The sequence below is a fragment of the Idiotropiscis lumnitzeri genome, chromosome 6 (assembly GCF_059441095.1).
Source record: "Idiotropiscis lumnitzeri isolate Australia: NSW breed Sydney's pygmy pipehorse chromosome 6, RoL_Ilum_1.0, whole genome shotgun sequence".
Classification (NCBI taxonomy): Eukaryota; Metazoa; Chordata; class Actinopteri; order Syngnathiformes; family Syngnathidae; genus Idiotropiscis; species Idiotropiscis lumnitzeri.
In genome coordinates, this window is record NC_142396.1 from 14,475,380 (window position 1) to 14,500,071 (window position 24,692).

The 24,692-nt window shown below is 40.4% G+C and overlaps 1 protein-coding gene across 3 annotated transcripts in view; it reads right to left on the reverse strand.

Annotated features, from left to right (window-relative positions):
- Positions 1–24,692, reverse strand: part of abtb3b (ankyrin repeat and BTB domain containing 3b) — a 78,335-nt gene that overhangs the window by 20,671 nt on the left and 32,972 nt on the right. For 2 of the 3 annotated variants that reach the window (XM_088298611.1, XM_088298609.1), the window contains exons 2-3: positions 6,442–6,583; positions 1,644–1,856 (exon numbers count right to left, since the gene is read on the reverse strand). In XM_088298611.1, coding sequence (XP_088154737.1) covers positions 1,644–1,856; positions 6,442–6,583 — 355 coding nt within the window. The remainder of the gene's footprint in view (positions 1–1,643; positions 1,857–6,441; positions 6,584–24,692) is intronic. The other variant, XM_088298610.1, reaches the window with a different exon arrangement.

Sequence of the window (24,692 nt, forward strand, 5' to 3'; positions counted from 1 at the left end):
CACGTTCCGGTCTCATCGACGCTCGACGACCAGCTGCCGCTCCACGTCCCTGATTCGGCGGGGCTGGACGACCAGCCGTCGCTCCAAGTTCCTGTCTCGGCTGCGCCCGGTCCGCCGCCGCTCCAAGCCTCTGCCTCGGCTGAGCCCCTCGACCCGCCGCCGCTTCTCGTCTTAGCCTCGGCGGCGCACTCGATGAGGCGATCTGGGCCTCCCGGACGCCCGCCTGAATGGCCACAGTCGGACTCCCTGGTTTGGCCTCCCGGACGCCCGCCCGAATGGCCACGACTGGACTTGCGGGTTCGGCCACCCGGACGGCCGCCTGAATGGCCACGAAAGGACGCGCTGGTCTGGCCTCCCGGACATCCGCCAGACCGGCTTCGATCACGGGTCGTTGACCCACCGTCCGACCCCTTCCGCCCACCCTCGTTTTTGGACATGGTTTTTCTTTTTGTTCTTTTTGTGGGACGTCTGGAATCCGTCCCTTAAGGGGGGGGTACTGTCATGATCCGCGTCAGGCATGACAGGGGTTTTTGTATTGTTTTCGTGTCATGCGGTTTTGTTATTGTTTTCGTCACCTCCCTGCCATGTGCACTTTGTTTTTGTTTTGGTCAGCTGTGATAGCGCCTCCCCTCAGCACTCGTCCTCACCAGCCACGCACCTGTTCCCCGTTACCCTCATCACACACCTGTTTCCCATCTGCTCCCCTGATCACTCGGACTATTTAAGCTTCCCATACCGACAACGCAGTGTCGGGTCATTGCCGCACTTTCCGGACTTCCACGACCACATATGTTACTGTCAAGTTCATGCTCTCGTTCCCGTTACGTCCCTCAGCGTTTTGCCCCGGCTTCTGTTCCTCGTCCTCCTTTTCTGTTAGTCACGTTTTGGTTGCCCTTGTTCCCTAGCCCCATGCCACGTTGTTTGTCTTTGTTTGTTTCAGTTAATAAATTCCCTTCACGTTACTCACCTCTCTGCCTCCTCGCCTTTTGGGTCCACCTCCTCCTCGCTGTAAGGCGAACCGTGACAAGTAAGGGTCTTCCGGTGTTTATAATATAGATCAATGGTCCCCAACCACCGGGCCACACAAACAAAAGAAAAAAAACAAACAAATCTTCCAGTGTATTTATTATTTGAGGCTGAAAAATATTTTATTCGGAAAAATTAGCGGCTTCTCTCCGTTACATCGGACTGACACATGTCAAGATGCTAACTGTCGCGGTCGCATTATACTATTATTAAACCCACAAGCTAGCAAAATGAGTAAAAAACAGACCACGTACGAAGCCCGCTCTACACAACATGCGTTGAGCACTTAATTAGCCAGCTAATTAGCTTTAAATTGTATCGATGAATTCTGAATCTTATGCCGTTAGCCTCTCGTCTTGCACAGTGGGGGCGGAGTTACGATGAGGGAGACGGACTGGTGAATGCAAGGACGAAAGCGCTTTAAAAGGACCAGGACAGACGAGGAAGGAGGATGATTATTTCATGAATAAGTACGGAGGGACAATGACAGAAGGGAGCCCAGGTCATGGACAGAGGAAGGACCAGGAAAATAGGCTAAAGTGCCCAACTCTGCAAGTTTGTTTCGATTCACTAGTGACGATTGTTCTTTTGCTTGACTTTGCTGTTTAGCATCTTACCTCTCAGTTTGTAAGGAAACTTTTGATTGCTCTACGTTGGGGTTCTCCCACTCCATCTGAGGGCAGTGCATAAAGTAACACAACGTGTAGATGGCTTCGGGGGCCCAGTGGATGACCGCGCTCTTCTGGTGGATGGGTGTCCCATTGTTGTGGTTCTTGGTGTAGAGTGGCTGTAGGTAGTGCATAGCTCGAGACACCATATCACCTCCACATCCAACACAACCACACCACAGAAGGGGAAAATAACAAAAAGGACACACGTCATTAGGGTTCAGTTCAGTATATTCTGCTTTTTGTGCACAACCAGCCTTACTTTTCTTCCAATTTGCATAATCTTCACTGAGAACTACATTGATTAACGGTATCGTCTACATTTGTTTATCTTTTTCCCATTTGCATTTCAAGTATGCACCAGTTTGTCCATCTTAATAGAAAAGATGTGAAGTTGCAAGGTAACATTATGGAATTATAAGTTTTTTTGAACAACAATGTTGGCATTCAAATGTGCATAAAATAGCACTCGCAGGTGCGTAAACCTCAATGATTACCACAAGGAAGCTTATCCCATGCTAATTACGATGAGTCAGCAAGTGCTTTCCCAGGTAAAAACGCTGGAATGCTTTATGAATCTGATCATAACATTCTTATCAAGAAATAACAGACACAGCCAACTGCGGAATGCAATCCATTGTCATTGCTTTACTCTCATCATTATTTTGATGCATTTCCATTATGTTGTAAAATGTGATCGTTCTTGTTTGCATGTCTAAATGAATTCACTTCACTGTACATGTATGAGCGCATGTGTGTGTGGGTGCACCCATGTGTATTATAATGTAGTTCCAAACGGTTGATCCCGCAGACAAAGCCTTTATTTAGTTCCTAAATTGTGCTATTAGGTTCTTCCCAAGTGTCCATTTAGCCTGAACAATGTGAGTGCGCGAGGAGTGTCAAAAGGATGCCTGAATGAGGGAAGAGCATTTGGCAATGAAGCTGTGTATCTCCTTCGGGGGAGCAGCGTGGACAGCCACTGGACATCACCATCTTGTGAGTCGAGAAACTCGAAAAAAAGAGTTGCGTTCAGACATCAGTCTCCATTGTCTAATACAGTCAAAGATGCAACAACAGCATGTTTGGTTTTCATGAGCCTTTTTTTTTATAGTATTTTAGGCTCAATGTAAGACTATCTATCTATCTATCTATTATACCTTAATTGAATTGTCTACCTTTTTATTAAATTGCTTCACCTCTGGCATTTTACACAATAATCCCCACAATGAGACAAATCGACATCAGCACTTCTATTTCCTTCGAGAGGCTGCTCCCTCCACCTGACATGTAGTTCTTCTGTGGTATTAAAGGTAAACATTGCCCTCAGAGCTGAGACTCACAGGACAAGAGCACAGAAAATAAAGCTCTACCTGCACACTTTGCTGATTATGGACATCAACACAACAGAGGTAACTGATGTATATGCATATTCACAAAATTCAATAACATGGATCTTTACAAGAAACATTGTGAGGAGCAGAGTGACACCAACTTTGTTGGTTTTGGCATGAATGAGTGATTTCCCCCACAATGTTAATAACAGCTGTAGGTATAATAAGATGGTTTCAATTCAAATATGCTAATATGGCCTTTTGGCAGAAGAGAAAATGAAAAATTACAAAGAGGTAAGTTGAAAGTAATGCTCCAAGTGAGCCAAATGCCAGTGACTGTCCCTGAGCAGGATGCAAATGTGACAGGGGTGGAATATTTCATTTTAAAATATATTCCTGACAAATCACAATCATCATATTCTATTTTTCTCCCTCCAGCTCGCTAAATTAGAACAGAGATTGTGGCAGCCCTATCGATTCGGGCTATCCTTCGCTAGGGATTACTTTTGTCGTGTGTTTACAAAACCCAGTTATTTATGGATTTTTATTTTTTTTTTCAGAGAAGATGACATTGTCTCTGGACAGGGCTCTGCTATTATCCAACAGCCACTGACTTGTGTTTACCTTGTCAACAGATGATGAGTCCTTACTCAACCTCATCAATAACGGATGGATGGAAGACGCTTAGTGGTTCCCCCACCAAATGTTTACTATGACAATGGCGCTTTGCAAAACACAAAGAAAAGCTTCCTTTTGACACGTTGATGCCATTACGACAAACAAATAAAATCATTGTTTTTATTTATTGTGTTTTGTCCCAAGCACTCTCTTCAACATGGGAAAAAAGAGGTGATTCACAGAGCTGGGCATTCCCATTCAGGGGGAGGGATGGATCTGGACCGACGCCCAATTTGGATGCAGAGGATGGACACGTTTTTAAAAAGAAGAACTGTATTTCTTTTTTCGGTTCCAGCAGGATTGTGACCCGATACACAAAGTATGTATGAATGTAATGTAGAAGTTCAGAGCCCTGACCTCAACAACATTTAGAATGTACTCGTGATTGCGAAGTAGGCCTGCGCTCAGGTTACTAGAATTAAATTTAATAAGTAAAAAAAAAAAAAAAAAAAAGCGACAAATATATTTTTTAACTGCCATTCGCACATCTGTCACATTTGTAGTGTATAACACACAAATATACATTAATAAGCTCATAATTTATTCAGGTATGGCAGTGTTGGATTGTGCGGGCTGTCCATTTAGTAATTTAGCCATGATTTCTTTTACATCAGTTACTGGTACTTGATATTAGTTTTGTGGGGCCAGACAATTGAAGAAAGCCTTTTTTCCATGGCTGAAAACGAAACTAAAGAAGCATTAAAGAATAATCAACACTAAAAAGCCCAATCTAAAAAATTGAACTAATTGAATTAAAAAAAAAAGTCAAAATAAAATTAAAAAAAAACTACTGATATAATGAAAAATCCGAAATTATTATAATTGCCTGTTGAATTTGGCTGAAACAACTGACTGACTGAAAAATGCTGATGTTATTGTTGGCCAGACAGGCTGATTTGTTAAAGAAACACTTCCGTATAGTTTGAGTCACATCGGCTGATTCTGAATGGATTGAGCAGATTCAATTGACTTGGCAGCATAGAAAGTGTAATGTGAGAGGGGAAAAAAAAAATATCAAATATACTCATACACAGACTGGAAGCAATTCAGCCAAGAAAGGGGCAATAAAAGTAAAGGGACACTTGGATGAGCTTGACATTGGCACTCATATAATAGGTTTGCATGTAAAAAGGACATCAGTACTAAAATGCCCCCTCATCCTAAAAGACTCTGTAGTGATATAAATTTATTTTTGCGATGAGATTTACGAGAAATTGCCACGCCCACTTTTGGAGCGCGGCTTGGAATTTTTTTCCGGTTCCAGCGTCTATGTCAAGCATGGAGGCAAATTTGGTAATATTGCTCGCTTTGTCAGTTCTGCCACCACAATGCAAATGTACATTATTACTCTTGTCCACTTCAAACTGTTAAAGTATGAAAGCGTTCTGCACAATAGTTTGGATTTATTGACAGTGGCCAGCAGGCATCATCTTTCCTAATTCCTCCAAATTGAATGGATAAAAAGAAAATGAGAACAAACTAATTTCAGTGTCTAACTTCAATGCATAAACTGATCTTCTTAGTGAAAAATGAGCCATCTTGACTGGACAGATGCTTTAAGAATTATTTTGAAGATTTGAAGATAGACTGTTGGAAATAAATGAATTAATTAATAACTACACAAAACAAATTACACTTTAAAAATAAATCAATGCTTCTAACAGTGTCTGGGCCAGTATACAAGGCCTTGCTGACCAACAGTCAAAAAGTAATCTGATGCTCGTTATTGCTTACATAATGAGTGCATCGTGAATAGACAGACTTCAGTTATCCTTTAGAGAGGGGCTCTAATTATCAGCTGTGGCTCAAAAGACTTCTACTTAATGACATAGCAACTTCTGATGATTCATTTCTGCGTAATATGCACATTCACACGCACACACCAGGGTTATATAGTGACAGATTTCCTAATGTAGCGGGACAATATCTGGGCATAGCTGAATGCTGCCACCATCATATTAGCATATAAGTCAGTAATGTCAGCCAACTCAAATGTGAAGCGTTTAAAGCAACACGATGAGCACATTGGACTTAAAGACCATTGCTTGGAATTCATTCTGCTGGCTCACATTAACAAGAGTAGCATTTCTGCCATTGCCATGGCAACCATGGATCACCTACCTTAGTCATCTATAATGCTTGCGCATAACTGTATCATTCCTAAGTGCATTGCACAGAGTACTTGTATTAAACTCTGTTGCATGCAAAAATGCTGTATTTGCTAACTGTAGTTTGGCAGATTTAGAGCAGTCGGGATAGTGACACGGTCAGAGATTTAACAGTAGCAGTTAATGTTTGTAGTGATGTGGTTTATATTTTTGTTACTTTACTGAGGGGCAACATATTAGACCGCCCTCTCAATGATGCAGCACAGGTCTATGGCCCTGCAAACCACAGTCACGATAATAACCATATCGAGACATACAACCTCTCTGAATGTGTGAAGAAAAATCTTTGTAAAGGAAGAATATGTTAAAAAACTCCCAAAAATGGATTGGATTTCAGGGCTTTGCCAAAATGATGATAACTCAACCCTCGACTTGAGCTGTCGATCATGAATTTCAGCGTCTGACGTTGTTGACCGACTGAATAGCTCCACTTGAGGTGTTAGACAGTTAATTGCCTTACTCAAGGGCACCGTGACTTTACAGTGTATGCAGCACACACACACACGCACACGCACACGCACGCGCACAAACGCACCCCGACAGACGCGCACATGCACAAGCAATCACTCACTGAGTTCAGAGATGCTGCCCACTCGTGTGGCCAGTAAGCACTGTTCAACAGAGCGCAGTTCAGACTGGCTGTAGGCGTTACCCTCGCCATTCTTTCCCGCTCGCTGTTGCAGAGTCAGACCCTCAGGTAGGCTGAGGACACCTGAAAGAGAGAGAAAGAGTGAGAAAAAGAGAAACGGCAGAGTTTGAGTGTTCGCTAGGTGGATTATACGTTTCCATACATGGGAAAAAGAAATCAGCAATAATAGAAATATGTTCACAGGTCCAAACATGACATTCTGACTAATATTATATTTGTGGAATAAGAGTTAAGCAGCAAATTCCACCTGTTTTTAGCCATCTCAGGGGGCAGACATTTTGTCACTTATGGCGACTGAAAATGACATTTACAGTTGCTTAGGGCTCAGGTAACGACCAATCACGGTTCACCTGTTTTCTGTTGCTGAGCCATGATTGTTCATGAGCTGAGCCTTGAGCAACTGTGATGCCATTTTCAGTCGACAGCAAACATGCTAATTTAAAACAGCCCCCCCCCCAAGTTCTGTAAATTATGGTTAAATCAGTCTGAGTGTACATTTATTAATTACACCGACAAAAAGATTTCAAGTCTAAAGTGTACCTGTTCCGTTCTTTTGTGAACTAGCATCTGGTCAAAGGCATGACCATGAGCAGTAGCAGATCATATTGGCAGAGATGGGCATTTCGTCCCTGAGACGCCCATTTTGGGGACAGAGGACACAGAACGAGAGTCCGACCGGGTGCATAGAATTCAAATGTTTGCACTCGGAGCAGAAAGAATTCCTGTAATCTTAATCTTAATCTCTCTCTCTCTCTCTCTCTCTCTCTCTCTCAAAATCATGTTCTGCGAACAAAAAGAAATCATTTGATGGAAAAAAATGATTGATAATACAATTCAAACATATTTCTAGTTTATTGACCAAATAAAGCACACTCCCTAATTCATGTTTTTAGGTGTGCATTGGTAGAGTACACATTGGTTTTAGAAATATGATCTGGCAGGATTAACAGTAAGAAAATGATTCGTATTAACTGCTGGTGAGGCATATTGACCACCCAAAGCCATTTAAGACTATCCTCTCTCAATATGCCACTCTGCCACAAATGCCCCAAGGTGTACTGCACATTCTGCTCAATGATAATAACCTGGTATTTAGCATATCCAAAGCACAAAGCAGCTGCTCAGCGAGCATCAAACCAGAGAGATGACACCCACTGACGATGTGCGACAAAGAAGAGGAGACATCACCATCTGCTGCAAGTGTCAGGTGTCTTGAACAACTACATTGTTCACCCAAATATCCCAGCCAAGTACGAAAGATCAATGACAAACAAAAGTAGATTCTAAGTAAAGTAAATTCTTCGGTAACTAAAAAAAAACAAACCTTTGATGTTCCTTTTTTTTTTTTTAATTGTAAATATCAAGTAAATCCATCTATTTAAAACAAAGAGTGGGGCCGGATGACCTTGCACCTACCCCTCACTGCCACATTCTTCTTAAAGGGGCACTTGATCCGGATTAACATCAGTACTACTCAAAAAAAAAAAATAAAAATACTATGATCTTTGTGCCTTCGCTAGTACAAACATGGCATTCTGATTAATATTGCGTTTGGGAAATATGAATTAAGCAACAAAATCAACCAGTTTTTCACCATTTCAGGGGGGTGGCCATTTTGTCACTTGCTGTTAACTGAAAATGATATCACAGTTGCGAAGGGCTTAGATAACGACCAATGACGGCTTACCTGTTTTCTGAAGTTGAGCTATGACTGGTTATCTGAGCCCTGAGCAACTGTGATGTCATTTTCAGTTGACGGCTCGTGACAAAATGGCCGCCCCCAGAAATGGATGAAAAAGGGTGGATTTTTCTGTTTAATTCAAAATCCACAAGCACAATATTGATAAACGGACCATCCACAGTTGATCCCTTAAAATATTTATTTAGCACAGTAGCTACATGACCTGAGGCGTAAAGTGGTGCTGTGAGAATACCATACAGAAGTTTGCCTTAAATGTTATATACAATGTGACAACAATCAGCCTCCCAGGGACTATTTCTGTATGTCTTTTGGTTTTCACTTTGGCATTTTCTAACAATTTTCTTGAAAGACTTACCATTCGCAACAACAGTGTTGGCCATTTTTTTTGTAAATAATGGATTAAGATTTGGATACTCTTCATCAGTTAGTGCAACTTGTCAAGGAGCATTGGGTGAAGATTTAGTTTGTGTCATTAGCTTGTCTCGCTAGCTGCCGGCTCGACAAGTACGCTAGTATACTGAATGCTTGTCACGTTATAAAAAGGTCGAGTATAAAGAGTTTGTTATGTTGAGACCTTGCTTTCATTTCAAGCTTACGGACAATGTTAAAAATTAATGTATGAGGTGAATTGTACATACAAGACAGTGAAGAAAGTTGTCGCCTGTACAGTTAATCAAAGTTTCATAGCAGTGACAGTATTCCAAATACGATTAATTTCAGCTGTAACATCCATTCATTTTATACAGCGCTTGTCCTAATTAGAGTTGCAGGTGAGCTGGAGACGATCCCAGCTGACTTTGGCAAGAGGACGTGTATTCCTGGACTAGGTGCTAACTAATAACAGGGCACACATTGATAAACAACCACACTCCACACAGGAAACCCGAACCTCAGTGAGGCAGACACGCAAACCACGAACTCCCCAGGCTGCCCTCAGTGGAAACATTTGCTTTAAAAATAAACAAATCAGAGGTGGACCAGCATCACCGAAGAGATTGTCGGCCTATTCTACAGTCATGCTAGTGGTGAAAGAGATATCTCTCTGTCAATGTTTATTAAAACAGCCCATCAGTATCTATTAAAGAGGTCACATGAAAGATTGACTTTTAAATGGCGTGCCTGGACACCCATCAAGTGATAAATTAAACAACCAATTAACGAAAAAGCCCCGGAGAGCGTTTTGCACTAACAGAGGGGACTTGAGTCACGTGACTTGACTCAAGTCTCTAGTCGCCATGGCTTGCGACTAGCATAGCGAAAAGCTGAACTTCACTTTGAGTGAGACTCAACTTGAACTACTTGACTTGACTAGTTATTAAAGTCTGCATTTTCAACCCACAGTGCTATTTTCTTTTAAAAAATTTTTTTGGTGTGTTTCATTCACGCATATGTAGCAAACCACTGCATGCTTTTATGTGCAGTGCAAAAACCGTGGGAGCATGTATGGCACTGTATTATGGAATGATCTCCAAAGATCAATACATTTGGATTCAAGGATGATGTTTTCTCTTGGAAATCGGGAAAAGGGAAACGAGCAAGGTCTGCGACTCAAAGATAAGGGTTGGGGAATATGGTTAAATTAAACAGGTGTGGCATAACTAATTTAATGTCTCCTCTAAGGAAGAATTTCGGATACAGCTCGCATTTCATAGCATGTACTTGTCAACCAAATGAAGTAAACTACCGTATAAGTTGAAGTCAAAGTTCTATATGTCATCATTAAAGATGAAATAGCTAGACAACCTACTCAAGGATCCATATTGTCGCGTGCTTGGAATGCTTGATACACAAAAAAAAAAAAAGCAGAAAAACCATGCAATGTTGCTGTACAGTGCAAAACAACATTGACGATTTCATCTCTGTTATTGACTGTTACAGGAAACTATTGGATATTATAGGCATCCAATCATTGATCAAATTAATTGGCAACTAAACGATTACGGCTCTAAACGTTTAGTAGAACATTAAAATAGTTGTCAATTAATTTGGTAGAGTAAATGTTGATTAATCGATTAACATTGGTTCCTAGTGCATTTTCTGCACTGCCAATTTCAAATCATGTCCCGTTTATCTAGTAAAAGGCAGAGAAAATGTAACAATTGTCATCTTAATAGAGTACTTAAATATTCATGAGTTGAAGCCCTAATTATATCATTGTTACACTGTCAGGTTTGGCACAATTCAATCTAAAAAAAGTCATTATTCATGCCATTTCTGAGTAAATGCGCAAAAATAAATGCAAAAGTCCAGCATTTAGCTCTTCAGCTCCTTAGCCTAGTTGTGGGGCATAATAATGAGAGCAGAACTGACAGTGAATTGCTGAATGCTCTTAGGGAAGACTGAGGCAAGGTGACTCAGTGGCTCTCCTAATGCACAGCACTGTGTGCCCTCAGGGACTCACTGAAGGAGCGCTTACATGCCAGCCAGCCAATGTCTGCGTGCATTTGCACCATATGATATGTTGTCAGTATCTTAAGTCCTGATAGTCACCGGCCATGCACCAGTCACTCTGTGTCTCATGTGAAGTGGTACAAAAACGTTAGTGGGGAGCCATGATCAGGCAAATGTTGTGTAACACTTGATTTGGGCTGCATAATGTGCTGATACTAGACACTGGCTTTTCATTATGTGGACTCGTGAGATACAACAAAAGATGCAACTTTTTTCCACTCTTATACGGCTGGAGCTCATCTGTAAGAACTTGAGCTTACAAGTCATATTTTTAGTCCTGCTGTGGACATAAAAAGGCAACTAGATGATGGAGAGATGCTTGTCTGAGTGCCCTTGAGAAAGCACTGCAAGTGTTGTGATCAGGTTCTTTGTGTGCAGCACAAAATATACAACAGAGTATAAATTAAGAAGAATATATAAATTGCATGAATGAATGAATGGAGGACATGACATTTTTTTAGTTGATTTTATTTTTAGCTTCAACCTGTGAGCAAAAATCTGATAGTATTGCTGAATGTCAGAATTAGTAAATATTCTTAAAAAAACTAAAGTCAAAGAGGAATTGTGCATTTAAAACAACCATATAGCTTTGCCTCAGTCTATGTTAGCATTAATTTGAAGCTAGCAGATTATATCTTAAGAGTAATGCTATGCAATGATAGGCATCTATGTGGCTGTGTTATAACCAAGGGGAAAACAAGTGGTGCGCAGGTGCGTATAAACACTATAGTCATGTGCATGCCATATTAAATGGCCTCTGTCTCCGTCAAGTTGTGCCATGGCTTGACGAACCATCAAAATCCGACCTTTACTTGAAAGCGGCTAGTGGTGCAAAAAAAAAAAATTGGGGCACCGGAACGCTGTCCAAGACAACGTTCTCATATCACAAATAATGGGTGAGCAATTCATTTTTAGAAGCTGCCTTTTGGAAAAACTGAAAAAGTTTTCAATTAAATCTGATGAGAACAATTATCAGTCAAATTAAAATGCCTTATCTCCGCATTTTAACATGATATCACTATTTAATCAACATTCATGCAAAAACAAGACGGTGTCTACATTTTAAAGCATGCTGACGTTCACCCCAATTACAGGGCAAATTCCTCTCTTTCGCTCCACTGTGCAGAAAACAAGATTGTTGCAAATTTGAGGACCTGAGTTGGCGTTTTTCACTATTAATTTTTTTAATTAGTTGCAAGAATGGTCTGAGAAGTCACACAGCGAATTTATTTACGTTGACAACATTGAAGCTAGTTCGCTCGCAGTGCTAAAACTCATACACGTAGGAATAAAAGCAGTTGATGTATTAGTTTGACTTTCTAAAGGCTGCAAAGACTGTGGATGTGAGCCGCGGGCCCTTCTCTTTCCAAATGTGCTGTAAATCGTTATGTTCATTCACGAGATCGTGGGTCAGGAAAAAAAAAATGAGCACCAAACAATGACCTAGCTCATCTGAGAACCACCCAATTTTTTTTACGTGCATCCTTAATTACATAGCCCCATTAAGCAACAAATATTTCAACAAATATCATCTAAAGGCCATTTCATACTTTCTATGTCTATATGTCCACAGTGTGCATGCTAATTCATGTCAAAGAATGACAAGTCAGCATTTAGAAACTAAGCTACATGATTGTAGACCTCGGCTTTTTATGTCACATTTGCTGTAGATGGCATTTACCCATTAAAACTTTTGCACAGAAATAGGAGTTCAGAACATATTCTCACATACCATTATAGTCGTAAAAATTAAAACAACTATATACAGTAGTTCACATTGCCCATTTTCAATCATTCAAATTTCGTATACCCATCCATACTCCAAACCATAAAATTACTTTTCCTCTTCTTTTTAAATATTTTAGTGATGAGTAACACAGGCACACAATTTCTAGTCAAGGGGACTTTTTCGTATTCCATTCAATGGGACGGTCAAACAAATGGTAAGTACGCTGGCAAGTTAAATTACAAACTTAGTAACACAGCGAGCGAAAGATAGCGAAACAATGGTGGCTAGCAATGAGTATTGATCCAAAGCTTTCCAGAGGCTTCAGATGATTCTTAATACTCAGCAGATAATAGGAAGCAGGTGCGCCGACAATGACTTTGCCCCCAGATGCTCACTGAGAGGACTGGAAAAACACAAACACAAGCAGTACATGCAGGCACAAACACACGAACATGAGAATGTTTCATATTCATCAGGAATATTAGTGTATTGTATTTTGAGGAAACAGTACAAATGATCTAATATTAAGAAAGCAAAACGTTCACAATACAATGTTCAAAAGTGCTATTACAATGCCTATGAAGAGAATGGGAGGGGGCGGGGGGGACGAGATGAGGCTGAAAAGTTGCTCCTGGCAAGACATCGTTACTGAAGAATAAATAATGTGCAGAAGCTGCCATTAAGACGTCACTCAATGTCTCTGTGACAACAGAGGCAACCATACAGAACAGCTTATGTGCACATTCCAACACGAGCAGTTCAATTACCTCTTTTTATACAAGTGTGAAAATCTGCACTGCTTTGTATGAAATGAGCCATGCAATTTGTACATCAATACTATATTTTTTGGGCACTGACTGCGATCCCTGGGGGAGGGTGTCAAGCTTTGTGCATTTGGGTGCACTCTGCACCGTCTCAGGGTTGACTGGAGCAGTAGAGCAGGAACGGCGACCTCGCTGTGGCTCCAACCCTGCTCTTAAAATCTATTTTGGAGGGACTCATTGAGACGTACACATCGTCAAATGTTCTGCTGTTCTCAACTCACAATGGATGTGCCTTAACATACAGACGCAGTGGATTGAGCCCTTGACTTGGCAAATGCGAATATGAACAGGAAAGGTCAACTATGTTATTTGATGCATTAAGACAAGCGAAAAAAGGGACAAACAAGCGGAAAAGGTGAATGGCAAATACAGACTCGAAAGACTTCATGTTGTTACGCTAGATGGATACATGGAATACTGGGCTCATTTCTGCTGTGCCAGGCCAGATGGCTACCATATGTATCTGAGCGGGTGATCATAGAGGGAATCATAGCAAGAGGGAAGGCTTACATGGTGTGTCATAACTTCTTGTTCTACTTCATGGCAGCTTTAAATATTTTTCGGCATCTGTGTCGTAAGACCAACGGTATGAATAACGGTGGGAAAAGCAAACAGGGGATCCCGCAAGAAAAATAACGTCATTATGGCAAAGGGGACTATGAATAGTTTGTTTTTGACTCTCTGGTGACCAGTTTGGTCTGATGTAACCACAAGCGTGTAATGCTTTAGTTGTATGTCAGCCACAAGGGCAAGAAGTAGTCAAGTATACACGCACATGTCAGCTAAAATGAAGAAACCGGGACGAATAGAAGCCATGCGAGTAGTGAATAAACTACTAGTACATTCATGCAAATAAATGGTTTGTATACATCTGTTAAAAGTCCGAAATTACGACACTTGCTTATTATTGATAGGCTGTCTTGCAGAGAACGTGTTCAGCTAATTCGTCAATTGTTGCGCAAACGCAGGATCACGTTTCATGCATTTTAACATACTACCTCTTCAAAAGTGAAAAAGCTTAGCATCAGCAGAATGTTATTCTAATAGGGAGACAGCTACCGAATATTTTGGCATTTGGTTACCCTACTGAAAATTCTATCAAATAACCAAGCATTCAGATCAAAATAAAACATTCTGTTTACATTTTTGCTTGGTTACAGACCAATTATGAATAGAGAATAGAAAATAACACATTGTGACCAACAGTTTTTTTTTGTTTTTTTAGATAACCAACATGCTTTATTTAAATTTAAAACGTGCATAGCAGCAAATATTAAGAATTGTAAGAATTTGCTAACGTCATTAACATCCTACAGAATATGATATCAAGATGACAATATTTTGATATAGTAGCGATAGTTTGTGACGGCGATATGACAACTGCGTGTATCGAACAATCCAGGATGGAATTCCTGAAGCGTGTTTGACGCTTGATTCATTATGGGGAATGAGGTCATTGGTGACGTGTGAAGCTTCGCTGTCCCGAGTCGCTATTAATGAACAGACAAAATTCGTGTAATTATTGTGTTCATTGTACTGTTTTAACTTGGCCAATTTCCTGTGAAAAATATGTTTATTCATGTTTCCATTAATGACAACGAACTGAGTATAGCCGTGAAATGTTACAAGTAAAAATTGATGCAAGTCCATGTCATAGTAACAACATATTTCATAACTTACTACAAGATCCAGAAAGTTTTTAAAATTCCAATAAATGTTTTTGTTGCTCGACTGGTTAGCACGTCCGCCTCACAGTGCAGAGGTCGTGCGTTTGAACTCAGCCCTGGCCTTGCTGTGTGGGCTTTTCATGTTGTCCCCGTGCTGGCGTGGGGTTTTCTCCAGGTACTCCGGTTTCCTCCCACATTCCAAAGACAAAATTTTTAAGTGGTTTTGCTTGCAAGCATGCTTTCATGATCATGGATGCACCAACACACTAATTCCAATAAAGTGCATGAATAAACTGACTAAATGGTATCTCCCAATAACTAAAGTGCAATGCTGGTTATTTATGGACACCAGGGAGCATTTAGCTGCTAATGTGCCATATATCTTCATAATTAGATGAGAGAAGTCTTGCCAGTCTTAAAATAAGCGTGAAGACCGCCATTACATTCCAAATGATTGCTACCATTTATGTGTTTAATTGCAGAAATAAACATTTGGACATAAAATTAGACTGTGTTGTAACTAGAAATAATGCAATTTTTGTATCCTCATAAAATAAAGTCCCCAAACGGACTGTTTCGGAACCATGCAGAGTTTATGAATCTAATAAGTAGCTAATGAAAAAAGAAAATAATGAAACAGCAACAGTTGGACTTCTGAATTTTCTCATTGTAAATCCTGTAAAAGTAATCGTGAGTTGTATGTTTGTGTTTGCCCTGCGATTGAGTGGCAACCAGTCCAAGATGTAAGCCTGCCTCCCGTCAGAAAAAAAAGATGACAGAGGCTTCAGCTGACCCGCGACACTAATGAGGACAAGTGGTCTAGAAAATGGATGAAGGGCTATTATTGTGATAGTACAACATACGGCATACTGAGATTGTGTTTGACTTAATTTCAGGTGCAACTTTCAAATTTTGGAGAAGCAATTTTGTCAGGTCTAACTGCCTCTGCTTCCTAAGCCCCGCCCCCATGCTAGTTTGTGCATGTTTGTGTGTTTCTCTTTGCAGGTTAGTGGTGTGACTCAGCAGCTGCAGCTCATCAGTTAATAAGCAGCTTCCCTTTTTAAGATGGCTTTGGATGCCACAACTTCTACATTGGACATCGAGTTAGTTTTGTCTGGAATTTTTCAATAACTTTGGAGATAGTGATATTAATCCTGCCTGCTTGTCTTCACCAGCTGCGGCCTGCTACCTGCCATTGTTTGCCACCAACCTAACCTCAGTCTTGTTCCCCGAGTCCCCACAGGCCTCGACCTGGACATACTCGCTACTGCCAAGGAACGTGCAACATTTCCCACAAATAAATAACCCCTCATCAAATCTGCTGTTACTTTTCTGCATCTGGGTCCTTGTCACAACCTGCCATCCAACACCAATTTTTTGCCAGTAATCCCAGGGATCTGAAGCAAGGGTTTTTTTATAAGCAATAAAAACATGACAATATCACAAGTGAGTTGAATATAAGGCTGCAATAACGAACATTTCAGTGTTTGAATATCCGAGTGAAAGAAATTGTTAATCTGGATAAACTACAGTATATTTTTGCTCAATATATTTCACCGGATGGACAGCAATCTTCTGCCCTTTTAAAAAAAAAATAATAATAATTAATTTTCCATGTTTCATGTTTGTTGTGTTTACCTTGGTCCGAAACCACAGTGATGTCTTCCGGCCGTCTGACATACCAAAGTGTGATTAGCGGTTTGTGTATTGATGAAGAAGGCAGCTAGGAGGTGCAACAACTAATTACAGGGTGACGGGAGTGGATTTTCAGTCGTGTCCTGTCGCATCCCAGTGAAAACAACTTCCTTTCCATCCTGCTACTGTTCAGAAGAACTCCCACTACTTAGTTATAAAATAATAATAAAGTTGCATTTTAATTTATGCATTTGGTGATTTCCGTAACATTTGGCAGCTCTCCGTTTTGCCACATAAACGGATGTGTGCAGCAATGCTTTTTAAATGTGTTCAATTGAGGCGCAAAATGTGCATTTTGAATGATAAAAATCTGCTTATTTCAAGCCTTGAGAGGGTGTTGCTGTTGATGTCTTATAGCTTATATTAATTAGACATTTCAAATTATTGCAAATTTGAATTTATTAACAATGAAAATATGCCAGCATGTTAGAATATGTTCATACACAGCGCAGCATGAATTTTCGAGAAATTCACCAACAGGACAGCAGTCTTCATACCGGTAGTGTGCATATTGATTTTTGAAATGCTTTAGTCAACGTTTATCTGTTGAATAAGTTTGGATTTTTTTTATTTTTTTTTATTTTTAGTATTCAACATGAAGCCTGTCTGATTTTGTCAAAGTGTTACATGAATCTCGTCGGGTCAAGCAAATCACAATTCGAAAAGCCTGAATTTTTCATATTGCATTATATGGAAATGAACAATTTTAATGTTGTGGCCTTGTGTGCAAAAGCTTACTAAAAAGAAAAAGTGAGGTAAAAAAAAAGAAGACAGTCATGGTGAAGTTAAGCAAAACATACACATGCTAGAACACACAGTTCATCCTAACACAATAAAACGAGCACACACAGAGATGACTTGTGACGGGTGACCGGCGCACAACAAGGGCACGACTATTACGTAATCATATCCAATCAGAGGGAAACCAGTCTCCCTCTTGGCTGTGTGTTACTCAGCCCCAAGGTAGCAGCTCACTTGCCATTATTTCATTCTTTTTTTATCTCTTTTCTGCCGCCAAGGATAATAGGTCTGTGTGTAGTACCCACGAGTAGTGCAGTTCCCGCGGAATGCTTTGCAGACAATACTGGCAATCAACAACATGACTGTGAAGTCACTGAGCCATGCACCCACCCTCGCCCCTCACTCCCCACCAAGGTCTAACTTTCTATGAAGGCTGAGGCCTTTGTTCGACGTCTTCGCCCATGACATCTGATTTGCAAAAGGCGCATGCTTCTGAGTGGTCTGTTGCAGTCAACAAAAGAACGACGCAAACACAGTGAATTTGGAGGGCTCCTATTGACAGATTGTGCCAGCACTCCAGCTAAACGCAACAATGTTTTGATGTAATTGCTCATTTAGAACCGAGGGCACTCGAGTAATTAAAGAATATGACTAATGCCATGAAAATGGGATTTTGCTACAAGGGGATGTTTTCCTCCAGGCCAGGGATGACATCATACCCAGCTGCTTGTAAATACGGGCTGCTTTTAAACGAAGCCACTCGTGGACATGAAAACTCGGCAGCATAAACACCAAAGAAAGGTGCAAAGCACACAAGACAGTAACGCCTCCAGGCAGAAAAGGTACAGTCACTGGTTGTGTGTAATGGGCGCATGGTTCTTACGTCTGCGTGTCTGCATGACTTTATGTCTTTATGGCAGTGTATATTTTTCCGTGCCTTTGTCGGCATCTATGAAACAAGGAAGCGCAAGCTAGCAACTGCAAAGCTAATGTTCACTCAAACATCTTCAAAATTGCTGTTCTGAAAATACCAGAAAATAACCAGGGTTATATTTTTTGTTTACATTTTTAATGTGGATCAGCCCAACTAGACCAAAACAACATAGTGCTGTCCTGTAACAGTTTGACAAGAGCAGAACAGAATCTGAGGAGGAACAATTATGCAGTAAGAGAAGACAAAAGCATGATTCATTGTTTTTCTGGGAGGAACAGAAGCACTTGATGTTAGACATAATGGCAAATGATGACAATGTAAAAATAAAATCTACCAAACAGCTACACAGGCATCCATTTTCTAGACCGCTCGTGTTCCGTAGCGTTGCGGGTGAGCAGGGGTCGATCCCTGTTTAGCCACCTGTGGAAATTTTGGAGTCTTTATTTACCTATATATCTATGTTTTTTAAATGCGGGATGAAGCCAGATTATTCAAATAGATTCGAACCCTCGACCATAATACAAACAAAAACAATCCGTTGCGGTCAGTGTGATGCCATCGCAGCAGACTGAACAGACGCTTGCTGGGTTGTGCGTCACCATAGAGATGTGATTGATGATTTCTCATTCCATATTTAAAATGTCTTGATGCTGAAATTTCTTGTCTTTGCGCTGAGAATATGACCCCCCTCTTTGTCACTTGACTTGGTACAGTAAAACGTCCTGTGATAATAATTACAGCTAAAATGAGCCCACACATTTCTGAAACGGATTTAAAAACATCACAACATTATATGTTGGTTCTAGATCAGGTGTGGGCAAACTTTTTTATTGGCAGGCCACAATGGGTTCTAAAATTTGACAGAGAGGCCGGACCAGGACCAGTTGGATGGAGTGTTTTGGTAACCTCACCTCAACGGAGAAAACAAAAAAAACAAACATTTAATTTGAAATGAAAGTGAAAAAACCATTACAACAATATACATGTCTTTGAAAACCACAGTATTTAGAGAATAAAATATTAACAAGGTTAATTCATTTAATTTTTTGGCGGGCCCGATTAAAACGTTTAATAGGCCGTATGTGGCCCCCGGGCCGTAGTTTGCCTACGCCTGCTCTAGATGGATCATACCAATAATGTGTGTGTATTTTGTCTTTTTGTCAAGGCTTAGGATTGTTTCCTTTTTGTATTGCACAATACATTCATTTTTAATTCGCCAAAAGACTACATAAATCGGCAGTAAAAAAAAAAAAAAAAAATGGACCCTGTACTCCTTTCCAATTCCTAACAGCGAGTAATTTCATTCACACCTTTGTTGAACTTTCTTCTTCAAACGTTGTTGCACCCTAAGTGGTTGCAGGTTGGGAGACTCGCAAAATTTGATGCATTGAGCTACAAATTGCTCAGTAATTGTTTAACTCACCTTGTGTAATCTGTCAATCTGACCGTGCGCAGTCGCTGTGCGGCACGTCAAAAGAGACTGGAAGTGGGCCATGCCTGGCAGAGACTGATGCTGCTCCTTATTTCTCCGAGAAAGGGCCCTCATTGTTCAGGGCCAACTTTAGCAAATATCCTTGTCACTTTGATGATGCGAGAACAGTCGTATCGGAAATGCCATCATTCAGTGTGAAAGCACACGGGGGGGAGATGCTTTGAAACCGCTTTTCTGGTCAAAAATATGGAAACTTTGACAAAGTTTTATAAGTTTGATGCATAAATGACAGATTGAGGACTTGTTTTTTTTTTTGTTTTTTTTTTAATTGTGAAGTAAATTGCTATTTTAGTCATTTTAGTCAGTATCCCCTGTTGCAGTTTTGGTAGTTGTAATACTTTAACTTGTTCCTGTTGTTACTCACGCCTCATTGCTCCTACTAGGTTCCAACTAGATCAGAATATCTTCCCCACACTCACAATGGCCCTCGATTATTTTTTTTTTAAATAAAAATGTTAACAGTTGATGAGCTATTGAAAGATGTAAAACCGGTGTTTACCACAGGTTGGAAGACATTGCTCACCAGCGCCTCCAAACCTGAGGCTGTAATTGTGAAGAAGAGCGTGTCATGCATGGCCTCTTCAACATCCATCTCCAAAAAGTTTTTTTTCCCCAAAAGTGTTGACAGTTTGAAGCGCATTTGTGTCCTAACAAAAACATGGATAAATTCAAGGCTTAATAGTGTTCCAAATGCTGTTGCTTAACTAGACAAGTGGCTTTTGTGATAGACTCACAGAGTGTCTCAGAACTATTCACGCAAATGTTCAGGTGTTTTTCGGATCCACAAAGAAATGCACAATTTTCATGTGTTTTATAAAATTGTTTGCGCATTTATCATGACTTAGCATTTGTAAATATTCAGTTCTGTGTGAATTGTTGAATGTGCGTTTGTGGATCACGCACATTTATTTTTGACACAAACGTCACGCCATTTCAAGATATTCCCTCACACCGGCCTCAGAAAATGATGGCCTTTCCACACGTGAATATCCGAGACCCGTGTGTGTGTGTGTGAATATCTTGACGTTTGTGTCAAAAATAAATGCAGGTGTCTGCTGAACCACAAACACACATTTGACAATTCACACGCAGAATTGAATATTTACAAATGATAAGTCATGATAAATGCACAAACAACACTTACTAAAAACTTGAAAATTGCACAGATATATATATAGAACTGAAAAACATAAAAATGGCAAATGTATTTGTGGATGGGAAAAACTGTGAAAATCGCGGATGTATTTGTACAAATAATTTTGAGACAAATCTCTCCCCATATTAAGGTCCAGCTTTACTGCCCTATACTGGCAGTTTTCACACAGGTGAGTGAGTCAGCCGATTAATTTAGGGATTTGAATTACATGCACAAAACAAGTTCTTACATTTGGTGTTGGTTTTGAATGGGAATTTCTATGAAAAGAGAGCCAGTCAGTACTATTTGTGGATATTTTTGGTGGATTTTTTTCTACATGTATTTGAAAATTCATTGGTTAAAAAAAAAAAGAAACAGACATGTGCAATTATTTTGTCCATATTTTTGTCACACATCAAGTTATGATGTGCATGGTCCTATGTGAGAATACACCCCATCGAGAACAGAGAATGTGTGTGTTGTTTGCACAGGAGTCTTTTTGTCCACACAACATACAAAATTAAAAAAACACATAATCAAAATCAGAACAGTAAAAGCATAAACCAGCAAAGAGGAACTCAACCCCCCAAAATTCTTTGCAATAATATGCTCCATGCAGCCCTACTAGCCCAAAAAATGGTATTGTGAAAAATATATTGTGTTTGTGTAATGCTCTTGATGAATTTAGAAAGACTATTCTCAACAACGATTCTTAAATTTTGACTCAAAATTTGACTTTGTTTTTAAAAGGTCATTTCTAAACTTTAAGTTATTTAAAGTAATAAAGACATATTGCAGCTCTGGCTCTGTAGTCAAATACATCAAGCTACATAGATGAAGTGCCACAACCACCCAAGCAGAAAAATAACTTGTGTTTGCCTGGGCTAGCACATGGTTTGGCCTTGACTAAGTTTGTACGCCATCATGCCTTAGAACTCTCTTGATCTCAGTTTGACCCTCCTCATGATGGGATTAGGGTACAGTATATGTATATTTTGGTGTTAATGGAGCACAACGCCACTGGATTGAGTGTTGGTGCTGATGTATTTGGTTGATTAAGATGAATGCGCTCTCTGAGGATCGAATGCAATCATCGTCACTGATGAATGTTGGTGGTTTCCAGATGTTTGCTGCTCCATGACGGAAATATGTGACACTGTTTTTGCAGTGCACTATATTTGACTTTGAAAGGCTCCAGTATTCCTCTTTTGCTTTTTTTAAAACTTGGAAGTGAACCCCATCTCAGCAAGGTTTTAACTCTAAAGTGAACAATGTCTCCCTTGAATTTCTTTCCAACTTAACAGTGAAGCAGTACAATTATTATGCAACGTGATTTTTTTTTTCTTTTCAAATTTTGCGCATTTGCATCTGTGTACAGTGTATAATATTTGTATTCAATGTATTAGTGTGTGTGTGTGCGTGTGTGTGCATACACACTTTGAGACCTCCAAGCTTAGTGACACCATATTTGAGTTGTGGTGCAAAGTGGATTATGCAGGGCTTTTCCCGGCCTGGCAGTGTTTCCCACCCACTGCGCTGTCACAGTAGAGCCAGTAAGGCTGCACAAAAACGCGTAAGGAGGGAGGTACAGGCGGGATGACTAGCATGGAGCAAGATGCTGGAAGCAGAAAGATGGTGCTACAGGGGAAACATCCAGTTGGAAAGAACTGCGGATGCATGAAGAATATCTAGCAGGAACAAAGTAGCATAAGAGAAATTTAGCTGCAGGACTGGCTCGTGTCGAAATTGTATTGTATATTATGTACTATATACACACACGACACACATTTTACTCCTGTCATGATTCTCCGATTTCTGCAGTCCTTCATGTATGCACGCTGATTAACCTTTTAATCAAAATAAGACATATACCACAACAATACATAAAAAGAATTGGTTTATAAACAGTTATTGGGAAAACAACGGTTATACTGGACACGTTTATGCAAATTAAAATTTTTTTTGATTATTTGATTCATCAATGGAACAATCAAGAAAATATTCGATAGGGCGCAGCCCCAATCCCATCCATCCATCAACTCGTTGCCAGTCAATCACTAGCACCAATCGACAAACAACCATTAATCGTGACATTCACACATATGGACAGTTAAAAACAGCGAAAATAGATTTGAGGCCCACATAAATTGAGTTTGAGACGCCTGATTTAGAGCCTTAAATTCACCTTAACAAGCATGTTTGGGGAAGTGGCGTGGTGTAATTGTGGTTTGCACTACTGCCTCACAGCTTGCATGCGATCCCCGTGCTTGCGTGGGTTTTCTTACCCATCGATGTGAATTCACATGTGAATGCTTGTTTGTCTACATGTGTCCGCTGATTGATTGGCGGCCAGTCTAGGGTGCAACCCGCCTCTCGCCCGAAGTTAGCTGCAGGGCTCCATTAACCCATGACCCTAATGAGGGTAAGTACGACGGAAAATGGATGATTGGATGGATGGTTGGCATGTTTCTGCCAAAATTGGAGTACTCTGAGAAAAGTCTCACAAACAGAACCTGTGAATTCTACACAAATTATTCAGAAGATTAACATTCTTGAAGTACTTTTAATCGCCTTAATCGTTGCCATTTTCATTTAGAACCATCTAATATAGTTTTCAAAACCCTGCAGATTCATTATTCCAAATACTCATTTTATATTTTCTGCATGCACTATTAGCTCAACTTTAGCACAATTCATATGAAACAGCGTCATTCCCCTCGGGTATGTCAGTGTTGCACGTTGAAGCTGTGAAGCGAGCACGGCTTACATCAAGCACGATTCCAAATGGGAGCCATTTTAACTTGCTTTCCTAATGTTCCACTTGCCTCATTTGTCCCCTCAAGGAAACCTCTGGATTCCAAAAAGCCTAAAAGCACCTAATGCAAGTCAGAAGATTACTGCGACGATGCCACCAACCAGGATTGTTCAATCAAAGACTGTTTGGTGATGTTGATGACCACATCTTTTTAGGCAGTGAGTGCAATTTGCCGTGAGGAGGCAAATGACTTGAACAGTCATGGACTTGTACACTTTGTGCCAGCCTTATGAGTACTGTGTCTTTTGCTGCAAAGTGAGAGCAGTAATGCCCTTTGGTCGGCCACAGTTTAATATTGTGCTGTCAAAACGTCTACATCTATACAAATTTTAATAAGCTTAAGATTTTTGGACAAACTGTTCCAGAGTCTTATTTTTTTGTCTTGTGTTGCCACATTTCAGAATAATGAGTTCCGTAATTGATTTTTTTTTTTTCGTTGACTTTACTTTGCGCCCTAAGCCATCAAGAGAAGCCTCTTCTGTTTTCACAATAGACACTCTTATGTGCATTATATAATGCTGGCTTAGCTGCCGGGGGTATTACAGTCAAGGTCTTGATGGAGGGCATGAGCACAGAGGCCTTCCGCCTCAAACTGAAATCCACCCTCTAGACTTTTCCACTCCAACACTCAGCTGCCTGTCCAAATCAGAAGGTGGATCAAAGTTAGATGTGTACACTTCTCTTATTTTCCTTTCATTTCCTCTAGCTCCTTATCCTTTGGATTCGCGCTTATAGGTAGCCCTTGTGTAAGGCCGGTATTCGTGCATGTGTGCAATGACAGCGAAGCGTGCGATGGTGACGAAGAGCCTCAGAGCATGCCAGCTTCATCCATGAGCATTACTGTGTTTTCCGCCTTACTAGACATTAGCCTGTCTGCACACAACACTGTAAATCACCCTTTGACTCCTTTCATATCATATGAGCACGGCAGTGTGGTAGTAGTCTATATGAATCATGTCATGCCATGTCATATTAGCTACCTTTATG